Here is a 12,481-nt window from a genome sequence, read left to right as displayed (position 1 = left end):
CCACCTCATGCTAAGTCATGTCTTCTGACTAAGCGAAAAATGGCTTCTTTTTGCTATTATGTATTTCATTCTGTCAAAGTTTGTTCCTCAGAGCTATTGCTTGCTAATGAACTCAATTATTTGAGATCATATACCATTGACCAAGGATTTTCTGCCATGGTCATTGATAAAGCTTTTAAAAAACTTTCAACTTGCCATCAAAGAAGATATTCCGCTGTTAGAAATAACATTAATAGCCTTGTCATACTTCCATTTCATCCTTCTGTTGGTTATAAAATTGCACAAATTCACCAGAAGTTCAATTTCAAGTCATTTTCTCATCTATCAATAAAACCCATCGTCCATTTCTTAAAAGATTCAATTTCTGACTTTAATTCTTGGGCAATTTATAGAATATTGTATGAGTATGATTTGAGATATATTGGCCAAACTAAAAGAGCGTTGAAGTTTTGTTTCAAGAAACAGGAATCTTATGCCCGAAAAGGCGAAATTATCAAGTCTTCGATAGCTAATTGTAGTTGGGAATTTAATCATACTTTCGATTTTGGGTGTGCAAAAATTATCCAAAAAGCTTCTTCCATTGGTGAATTATACTTTCTTGAACCTGTTCACATTCACAAAGATTTAGCTTGTTTAGTTAATGACTTTAAGTTTAATCCAGTCCTTCCTAATGCTTTTAAAATTCTGTTTATTTTTCAATTTTCATAACTGATTTTGCTGACAGATAGTCCTTCCTTCCTGATTGCTTTTTTTCTTACGGTATAAACAGGACCGTTATGCCCACTGCTTTCCAGTCTTCCAAATTTCTTTGCTCTTGATGAAAAAGAACCTGTTTGCCCTCAAAATCAACATTTTTTTTTTTTTTTTTTTTTTTTTTTTAAGTCCAAAGGGACAATTTGCCCTGAAGGACTATTAATTTTATTTTGGCATTTTGCATCGAAAACTTTAAAAGGCTGTATCTGTTTTCAAATCTTTGCCACCATATATTATTGCCTGTCTTATAGTTACAGAAATTAAATAAAGAAGAATCTGTATAAATGTATGTAAGTTTCTCACATTGTGATAAAACAACAGTACCTATCCCCCATAGCACAAAACATCCTCAGGATGTCCTATTTAAGTCGCAATATCCCGGGACATACTTAGGATGTCCTAAGGATGTTGATTCTCAGATGTCCTGAGGAGATCGTAATTTAACATCCTGAGGATGTCTTATTTAAGTCGCTATGTCCCGGGATATGACAGGATGTCGTGAAGATGTTGATTCTCAGATGTCCTGAGGAGTTCACCTATTTCACATCCTGAGGACATTCATTCTGCATTGTCCGGAGGACTTTCGTTGTCAAATATTTTGAGGATATTTGTTCTCAAATTTACCAGTTTTAATTTTTTGACATTGCACATCTGAAACTTGCACATTATTTTATTTTTCATATGTATTTTACTAAGTTGTTTCTAAATGCTGTACATTAAAAATATTGATATGATTGATAATTTATTCTTGTTATTTTGTTATTAATTTTAACTGCTATTTTTTCTGACGTTTTTAAAAATTTATTTAGTCATGGAAAAGATTTTTTTCAATGGATTAGCATTTTCTAGAATATTTGCAAAATTCTAAATAACATATATTTTTTTTTATAAAAAATGAATAAATTACATGTATAATTACTTACAGATTACAAACCCTACTACAAATATAGGTAAAATTAGATATATATATATTTAATTACAGAAACGATTTTTTTTTTTTTTTTTAATTTGGGTATAGAGACATTAGGTATTTTTTTGGAAGCAGGAAACATGAAAAATTATCAACTGCCTTTGCCGGGAATCGAAGGACGGACCTCTGGAATATCGGCCCAGTGTGCAGAACCACTACACCACGAAGACACGCTAGGTGTGGTGGTGGTGTGGCAATTATGGCAAAGCACACTAGGGCTATCTGCCTAAGGGGAGGGATGTCTTCGTGGAGGACTTTCTAAGGGAAACTGGCTCGTATACACGTTACACATGGGGAAAACCACGAAAACACCTATGCAGACAGCCCGTTCGCGGGATTCGAACCTCGGATCACACTACCAGGGTTCAGCGACTTTACCGCTCGGCCGCTGGTGGGCCGAAGACACGCTAGGAAAGCGGAGGAAATACCTTATATTACTTCTCTTTTTAAAGGCCGACTTTTTTTTAAGGGGATCCAATCACTAAATCCTGGGTGTGGATATACCTCATCCAACACCTTTTTAGTTCGGGCGGCACTGTAGAGACATTAGGATTTTTTGGGAAAGCCGTAGAGATGAAAAATTAGCAATCGCCTTCGCCGTGAATCGAACCACGGACCTCTGAAATACCGGCCCAGCGTGCAGAACTATTACACCACGAAGGCACGCTAGGAAAGCGGGAGAAATACCTCATAAGGAAATTTTTTTCCCTCTAATTACAGGACAGAAAATGTTTTTCAATCGCGCGATCTGTTATTGATATTGAATTACAGTCGTGCGATAATTTCGCAGTAAAGATACATCTCTGATGACTATCCAAGATTCTAGAAACTTTGGTCTTATATAGAGATGGTCGATTTATAGAAATAATGCTTAATATCAATATTTATTTATAATCTCAGAACTATTGGTCACTTTCAGAAGTGGTCGTTTGAGAGGCGATATTCTATATATTTATTTACTGATACTCTCAGATTCCAAAATTTGTTTATATTCTCAGAAATATTGGATGGAAGGTGGTCGTCCCATACATGCAAAATTTTACATTTCATTAAAAATGAATTTGGCATTATTTAACTATTTCCCTATTAATTAATTAATTAGATAAAGAAAAAATTAGGAAATAGTTCTGTTTATTATGGAATAATGTAGGAAGTTCTACAGAACTATATTCTTTCGCGTCATTGCACATTGTATCCGGCAAACTACTAGTTCCTCATATTCTTCCGCAAATCCGTAAACATCTGTCTGATTTGAAACGAAATCCAAAATGGCTGCGCCATGAGGTTAACTTGTATGGATATTTTTTGTTGCATGAAAGGTAAGTTCAGTTGCAATACTTGTATGTTTACTTTTTTGCTTTTCGAATTTATGTTATTTATGTCATTTTGACAGTTAAATGTTTCACAGCTGTATGAATTGTTACCATTCTGTCGTGAATTTACGTGTATCTCAATGGCTGGCTGTCTTTTCAAATATCTAATTTGCCCTGCTATCCAAATGTTTATGACTGAATTTTTTTTAGTCTAGTTTATGCATTCAGTTTCAAAATAATATGTGTGATCAGATTGCTTATTATTTTATTGCAGCAATAAATTTATGTTAAATAGTTTGAACAATTGTATAAAAATAAGAGTTTGCATTGTTTTGTCCAAAATATGTATGGTTGAAACATTATCTTAATCTAGTTTGTAATTCAAGTTTTTTGGGGGCTACTGTTCTGTTATTGGGACCAGAATCGGAAATGTATGAACCTGTATTCGTAAGTATGTGCATAGATGTTTGAATGTAGACACACACACATACAAATATACAAGCATACATAAATACATTTCTGAACCCGGTCCTGATAACAGAACAGTACCTTTTTTTAATCTTTTTTGAATATTTTATAAAATGATTAAGCATTTTTCAAACTGCATATCATTTTAAGATTCGACTTGCAGGAAGACAAAATATGGTCATTCAATCAAATGCTTATGATTGCTTTTAACATTTTCTCTTAAATATTGTTTGCATTTTTATTGTATTTTAGATACTTTAGTTATGTAAAGTGAACATGAGAATATTAGGAAAGCTGAAGAATATGAATAGCTACCATAATACATGTATTTTTTCATCGAGCCTATTGTTTTAGAAACCAATGCACCATTATTATATGCTGGCTTATTTTATAGTTATATGCAGTTTAATTTTATGTTCATGTTACTGTAGTATTGTCATTATAATAAAAGTATTGATAATTTTTGTTGAATCTTGCAAGTTGCCTAACATTCAGAATTATTGCTACCGAATTTTACTGATAGGTTTTCTCGAGTTGACATAATCTGTCTGATAAATAAAATAAACTGGTGTTTAAATTATATGCATTTCTCTTAATGTTTCATTGAAAGTGAGATGGAAATACAAATGCTATCCAGAAAAGTGAATTCTTTTTGCCTGAAATAACAAACTGTACTAAATGATTAATGTTTATATCATTTTAGAAATGTCAATATTAAAGTTTCTCCCCCTTCTCTTCTTATCTGGGTTTTCTTTTGGTGTTAGAAGGAGGAAAAGACTGTAATGTTTTAATTAAGGAAATAATTAAAACATTACAGTCTTTTAAATGACACAGTTACAGTAATGTTTATTGAAGCAATCAGTACTGTGTGATTGAATAATGTTAAAATGCATTGTTCATAAGGAAATTTGCTTATCTTTGTGTTATAGATTTTATATTGACACAAGCTGAAATTTGAATTATTGGAAGCACTTTGAAAACCTGAATTATTTCTTGAATCATTAATCAGGCCAATATATAACATACAAATTTTCATACAAAATTATTTCTTTGAGCATATTATAAAGAGCTCATTTAATTTTATTATTTGTACAAATTTTAGACAAAAGTAGCATGTAACAGTTAAAGATTTATTGAAGCCTACTTGTTACTTGTGGTAACAAAGAAGTGTGAAAGATATTGCCACATTAGCGAACATGACGATCATTGATGCTTAGTTTAATAATATATTGAGAAATGCTGGGAACTTTCAGAAGTAGACATTTCGGAAATGATGGGCTTGATAAGAAATTTACATGGTTTTATTATTTATTCTTTAGTTAAGAATGGATTTTAGATGTTCATGTGAAAGAATTCTGTTTAATTAGTGAAAGAATTGTTAAAGTTTGGCATTTAAAAAAATGAATTAATAATATGCAATTATCTTTTTATTATACATATATTACTATATATTTCTAATGCGCTATGTAAATGTCAGTGCTAAACAATTGAGATACTATTGTCAGGGCAATCTTTTCTTATACATGAAAAATTCTGATACTTTCTTATCATCTACCCTCACAGCTTCAACTTAAGCTAAAACAGCAAGAGTATGCACACGATAATAGCAAACTATGAATATGCATACCACACACATGTATTTATATTTACATGCTTTATATTTAATCTTTATTTCTGAATAGTATTCCATTCGATGAAAAATATGTGAATATTGACCCAATATATATTTTTTTGTGTGTGTGCATCCTAAAATTTCTTGTTTCTTATAAAGTGCTTATTTGAATTACTACTTGTGAACAGAGCAGTAGATATGAACCATAAACTAACCATTTTGCCAATTTTCACAGCTTTGCAGATAGTCAGAAAGCACCAAAATTTGTAATAATGTTAAGTTTAAGTGATGTTCTATACTTTTGTGTTAATTTTTCTATTCTATTACTGTGTTATCAAACTTTCTGCAGGAATTTCAACTGGTTGAGATGTTATTACCATGTGGAGAAGAATTTGGTTTTCAAGCTAGAAAAAATTGCAGCTGAAGGATTTTGTAGAAGGTCAGTCAAACTGGTTTTAGTTAATTATAATTTAATTTTGGGTGAAGAATTCTCAAATTTATTTATCATAAGTGTCTAAAGGTCTTCTAACTTAAATTCTGCTTGTTTTTGAAATTTTTCATGACATTCATTCTTTGATTATTATTTTTTTTTAATTTACTAACTTATGTCCAGGCACATAATGTTGCATTTAATGCCATACCTTAAATATCGTAAAATGTTAAAATAATACATTTCACTTAAAAATGTGGTTGTGACTGTAAATTTTCTGTTACATTTAATCATATCTATAAACGTTGGTATACATCATTTTTCAATAATCTGTATATTATTTTGTGCATTTCTTTTACATCCAAGATCTGGCATATGACTTGCTTTTCAAACTGATAACATGGTGTAATAATGTAATCTAATGGTTAAAGTTTACTATGGAATGGGCCAAATTTAATAAATTATTCTTTGATAGAAATTTATTCATGTGTTCAGTGTGTCTCATCTCTTTAAATTGCTAAAGTAAATTTTATGTACTTGCATTTAGGAATTTTGACTGTATCAGAGTAATTTTATTTCAGTTATTATAACATGCAAGGGAAAAAATTCATTCATAGCTCCGTATTTAAAATGAGTTAATCAAAGTCCTTAATAAAGAGGGACATTTTGTTGTTTTTAATGTTGATAGAGTTTAATTCAAAAATATGCCACATTAAGGGTTACTTTTTAACCTAATTTAAAATTTTCATTACTTTAACATGTCCAATAATTGTTATTTTAACTCCGATATTGTAATAATATCAAAATTCCTTACTTTTTGATAGGTAATCCAAATGTAAAACAAGAAAAGAAAAAATTAAAATCTAGAAGTATATTTATTTCATACCTCTAACAAATAAAAACAACACAAGCACTTTTTACTGTCTAAATTACCAAATTTTTACTTTATACATATTTTTACTTACCAAAATAAGAAGTCAAAGACATACACAAACTCTGTGTCCATGTACACATCGACCTATTAAAACAGAGAACTGCACAAACTGGGCATTGTGCACTGCCTTAACTTTGTCCATGTACACATTGATCTATTTTCACTTTAAGAAAATCAAAAAGTTAAAAATATCATAGTTACCAGAAAAAGTTCGCCACTGTCTTAACACACAGACTACCAAAAATACACAAACAGAGAGGAATAAGTTACCAAAAATACATATTTCCTAACATAAAAACATTAAACAACAAATCTTCTAACAAAAATTAACACACAGAGACAAAAAAATTAATGAAACGTCATTTTTTTAACATACCTTTTTTTTCACATGCGTATGTTTAGGCTTCCCACCACCATCCTCCAGGTAAGCAATTCAATTAAATTTTTCGTCTCTTAGTCACCTCAGACATACTCAAACGATGGTACCCACACCAAAATAATAAATAGCATGTTCAAAATACAAGACCATACCACTTCCGTGCAACCAAACACAGCAATTGAAAAGAATGGTAAGAACCAAAAACCTGGGTCCGTACAAAAGGTTTACTATTAAAAAAAGTAGCCCAAAACAATATTTATCAGAACACATTGGCAATATTTGCAGAAATAACTCCTTTTTATTGACAAAAAAAAGTTTCCCCCCCCCCCAAAGGCTACTTTTACCAACATTATCAACATTAGGGTTACCGAAAAACTTATTCGACGCAATGGGCTTCCACATTTCACAAACAACCAATACCACTTTGCAATTTTTTTTCAGACAGAAACCAAAGTGTACCATACAGTAAAGATTAGCCACATCTTCATTTACTACTGTTACAAGTACTTCTTTGGTAAATTTCTGTGGTTAAATTCAAAAGTTTAAAATTGCATTAACATGATCAGATTTTATTTTCTGCACGTAGCTAACAATTACTTATGAGTTGTCAGATAAATGTTGCCAGATGCAGTTAATTATTTTTTACTTGCCAATCTCATGAGACAAGTTTTTTTTTGCTCCTGCAAGACTTTACTTTGTGTTGCAAAATAAATTCATTCTCACTCTTTTTGGACTTGCCTACACATTAAATTTAAAATAGTTTTATGAATAGGTAAGATGTGATTATCATAATTTTGTTTCTCTCTTTATCTTAGCAACTTTATATGTTGATTCAGTATCCAGGTTACCTACCAGTGGCTGATTGATAAAACTGCTCATATGTTCAGCTGGTGGTTTGAGTTTATTTTCTAACATAAAAAATTTTAAAAGGCATCCCCCATGTTTATTTTACTATAATCGAAAAATCAAATAATTGCTACTCTGTTTATAGGTGCTAAATGTTAAAATATTTTAAATGCTTCCTTTAATTTGCATTCTAATAGTCATTTGTTTAAATTTAATTATGAATTATATTCACATATAGTAATTGTGAGTGTTTTCTTATTTTAGGTGCTGTGAAAGGCAATGACAGAGATCCAATTTATCAAGAGTTCTTATATACATAAGAATACATGGATATAAGATTGTTTTTCATGAATTCAAATAAAATGTGATAAATTTGATTAATAAAAACTATTTTGAATTTTGAAAAGTGTTTTTCCTCTGTTAATCATAATATAGTGCCATAAATTTCTGAATGTGTTTATTTTTCATCCAAATAAATAGCTTTACAAAAATTTGTCATACTAATAGATATTGCATAATTTAGCATTATTATACATATTTATTATAGCAGATTTAGCTGAACTACTTTTTTAGTCTCTCTGCAGATGAAGTCACAAAGGTAAGTGGTTAGATATTTTTCTGTATTCCCCATTAAGTAATTTTATCTGGTAAATTACCATTACTTATATACTAAAGGTGAAAGAATAAGCTTTCCTTGAAAATACAAAAATTTGCAGATATTTCAAAAAATTGGTATATGTAAAGTTCTTAAATTGCCACATATGCAAAACTGAAAATGTTATATATAAATATAAATATTTTCACTATTTTTTAACTATAATTCACTGCATTTGTTATATATAATCACAGTTTAAGGTAGCAGTGCTTTTCTCACTGTGATTTCTCATGTATTTTGATTCATAAATCCACGTATTTTGATTTCTCTTTTGAGACCGAATAAAAAATGAACTAAACATTCTCGTTGACATTGAGAGTTGAATAAAAGCTCACCTCAAAATAAAATGAATTAATAAATTTATGGAAAATTTTACATAGCATATATTGAGCAGAAAGTGTAAACTGAATATACTTAATGGAATTAATAATTGGTGGAGTTGATTGCAGAATAAAATGCCTTAATTGCATGGTAAACAGTAGATCTTTTGAAGTTTTCTATGTTGCGTAAAATGCAGATTTAAATTTTTGATATTGATTGTCATATAAATGGCAATTACTGTTTTATTTTGCTCTTAAATGAATGGTTAGTAATAAAATTATGGATGAGACAACCTTTAACATGCGCTAGAATTTACAAAGTTTAATTTGGTGCTGATTTCAACGGGTAAATTTCATTTTACTGAATTTTGCGTAAAATAATACCAATGAACCATTGCAAATTATTTTCAGAACTTTTTTTTTAATCTTAGGGCTATTAATTTTGAAATGTGACTTCATATTGTCAATCGTAAACTTGTTTCGCTTTTCATTCAAGTCTTGCCATTTGGCAAAATTTAACATATTTACCTTTAAAATCTAATATATTATTGACTAACAAGCCAAGCTATTTAAAAGCATTACACACAATTCTTAACAATGCTTTTTTTAATTTTTAATCTGATTGATTTAAAATGCATTTAATTCATGATATATCTAATTGAAAACATTTTAATATTTTTACATGATATATTTCTTCATTTTTCAAATATATAGAAGATATATAACCTTCTGGTGTCAGTATCTTATAAAATGTTTTGCTATTTCCACTGCCCCATCTGTATTGATAATCTATGCATTCATAAACTTTTAGCCTCTTTGAGTGACTGCTAAAATCTGAGGCTTTTCAGATTTTTTTTTTAATTGTGTGAGCAGAAAGATAGAATTTTAGAAGAGCTTCTTGAGTTACCTTTTGAATGATATAAAGAATTGTTAACATAATGTCAAATTTTTACAACTAAATATTAAATATATAAAAAAGCCTGCAGCATTCTCATGTTACAAAAACATATTTATTTATTCTGAGGCTAGGAATTGATTTAGTTTTAAAAATACAATTTATTTCTTTTAACAATTTCCCAACAGTGTCATCAAAACACTATAAATTCCTTATATGTTTTAAAGAAAGATGATTCATTTATGTAAAGATTATTAAATGGCTAATTTTATTATTCAATTTTTAATACAAATTAACTGAAATTAGAAACTGATTTTGTAAAATAATTTAATTAAGAATAATTCAATTTGGGGTCTACTGGATGTTTAAAAATGATAAAAAGATTTTTAATATCTTAAAAATAAAAGCAAAATTTTCAGTTTTAGTATTTTGTATTAATAATTCATTTTAAATTCCTTGCTCAGTTTTAATATATTCACAAATTCAGATTTAAAAACAAAAAAAGTTGTATAAATATTTTCAACATTTCTGATTTTTCCATAGCAACCATAGGAAAAGGATTTGACACTATCTGTGTAAAAAAAGTAGGTTTTAGATCATCACACCTTCACATACTTTCACTGGAATTTTCCTCTGTATATATACTGGGATGTGACACTAAGCAGTTGAGAGTATGTATTTAAGAGGTTAAAGGGATATTGTAACTAGTGTTTCAAATCCTGATAACATCCCATACGCTGTCGGTGGGACGTAGATAGGATGTCCTAAGGATATACTGGGATGTGACATTAAACGCTCAGGAGGATGAGTTTAGGAGGAAATTGGGATATTACGGGATGTCCTGAGGATGTAGTAAGTAGGACTTTAAATCCTAATAACCTCCCATATGCTGTCGATGGGACATAGATAGGATGTTTTTAGGATATAATGGGATGTGCTTAGGAGGTTTGTGGGATGTCCTAAGGATGTAGTAAGTAGGAGTTCATATCCTAATAACATCCCGCACGCTGTCGATGGGACTTGGTTAGGATGTCCTGAGGATATCCCGGGATGTGACATTAAGCACTCGGGAGGAGGTGTTTAGGAGGTCCGCGGGATATTCCGGGATGTCCTAAGGATGTGCGCATATCCCGCGAGCAACATCCTTGGGATATCCCAAGGATGTTTTTGTGCTATGTGGATAGAGCAATCAAAATTTCAGATTTTGTAACACTTCAACAAATTTTTGAATAAAAAATTAAACGATTTCAAAGCAAGCAATGGCAACACTCTAGAAGGAAAAAAAAAATTATCTCCAGCATGCGAGATTGTGCATCAGAAATTTTAAAGATATGCTCATTTTAAAATTAACATGCAATATTGCTGTTGAGCTGAATTTTATAGTTTGAGTATGTAGAACATATTTAATAAATAAAGTTAACACACAAAACGTTAAAAAGACACTTCTTTGGATTTAATTTAAAATCTGAAACCTTTCTTTGTTTTCTTCTTCTTCTCTCTCTCTCTCTTTTTTTTTGTGTGTGTGTGTGTGTGTGTGTAAATATATGCCAAATACAAGTTTCTTTACTAATTTTAAGTTCCATTTTGGCATGTCCTGATACATAAATATGACAGTTTTAATTGTGGTGTCTGAGGAGTCGTTGGTGATTTATTGCTCGCCACTGTTTGACACTTTCAGTATTTTTAACAGAGGCTTACTCATGGTGACATCATTGGGGCAAGTCAGAACTGCAGTGCAAGATGCCACACTGGCTTCAGAAATAGAAATTGAGGCCATGACATGTGAGCGGAATCCTGTACCGCTAAGAGCTTTTGTATGCTAGATTCAAGAGTTCTGGCTTTTTCAAATTTGTGAGCATTGAGTGTCTCTGTACACATCATACAGTTAATGGAACTTTTACGTAATGGAAACTCTTATAATTTTCATATTTTTCTTTATATTATTCATGTTCTATTTTTCAAATATTTAGATTAAAGAAAATGACAGTTCAATATAGTGTTTATAAGTATCAAAATATTTTATTTATGTAATGTTATAAATGGTGAAATGTTTTACTTTTTCTGTAGATAGTAAATGAGGATGATTTTCCAATCAAGGAGAAGATCTTTATTAATCAAAATACTATTGCTCCAAAATGGGTAAAAAAGAATTGGGAAACACCAATGGACATGGATACTTTACACATTGTCATCGGTAAGTTTAGTTTTATTATTATTATTATTATTTTTAAAAATATGGATAATTTGATCTGATTGTTACCTTGTTCCAAATGAAATGTATTGAAAATTGTTAATGTGTCTTGGCAAATTTAGAAAGTTATTCTTGATTAAAGGTATGTGTTTCTTTCTCAGAGTCTTTAGTCATTATTGGAAGCAATTGCATGCTTGCTGTTATGAGCATATAAAAAGTTCTTACTCAGAATTATTTCAATTTTTACTCGGAATGCTTTTATTCTACCTTTGTTTTTGACTTATGAAAGCCCTACTGTATTTTTCTGAAAATGCTTTTCAAGTATCTTTAAAAAATAAATAAATAAAAAAAAGGAAGAAAAAAGGAGGGGGATTGTAGGTTTGGTATTCATTGTCAGATTAAAAAATATCAACAAAAAAATTTACCGACTTTTTTAACAGTATATAAATGTTATAATTAAACAATTTTTAAAATGAGCAATATATTGAAAGAAATTGTTGCTCTTTAATTTCTATGTGAATTATATTTGCATTATTTTTTTCAGCATATTATCACAGAACTGAAATTTTTTTTTTTTTTTTTACTGAATTAAAACATTCTGTATATGTATTTTATGTCAAAATAAGTAACAATAATTTTTTCAGATGCTGTTATTCAATGATGCCAAATTCTTAGACACGTTTTTTGCTCATATTTAATTGTTAGGAGTATTTAA

At 29.9% G+C, this 12,481-nt stretch overlaps 1 protein-coding gene and 1 long non-coding RNA gene across 4 annotated transcripts in view; both read left to right on the top strand.

Annotated features, from left to right (window-relative positions):
- The window catches only part of trx (histone lysine N-methyltransferase trithorax), a 215,579-nt gene that overhangs the window by 133,224 nt on the left and 69,874 nt on the right, over positions 1-12,481 (top strand). For all 3 annotated transcript variants that reach the window (XR_015041387.1, XM_085817559.1, XM_085817560.1), the window contains one exon: positions 11,643-11,769. Coding sequence is in view for 2 of the 3 variants with exons in the window: in XM_085817559.1 (XP_085673685.1) it covers positions 11,643-11,769 (127 nt within the window). In the remaining variant the exon portion in view is untranslated. The remainder of the gene's footprint in view (positions 1-11,642; positions 11,770-12,481) is intronic.
- LOC146997389 (uncharacterized) lies at positions 2,930-8,133 on the top strand. The gene is made up of 3 exons (XR_015041030.1): positions 2,930-3,042; positions 5,466-5,555; positions 7,970-8,133. It is a non-coding gene; the product is annotated as an uncharacterized LOC146997389 (long non-coding RNA).

Source organism: Stegodyphus dumicola, chromosome 5 (genome assembly GCF_044657685.1).
Source record: "Stegodyphus dumicola isolate Sdum_Otavi_A_Nest chromosome 5, ASM4465768v1".
NCBI classification, from domain to species: domain Eukaryota; kingdom Metazoa; phylum Arthropoda; class Arachnida; order Araneae; family Eresidae; genus Stegodyphus; species Stegodyphus dumicola.
Note: the sequence above shows the minus strand (reverse complement) of the source record. Positions and strands in the feature narration are given on the sequence as shown.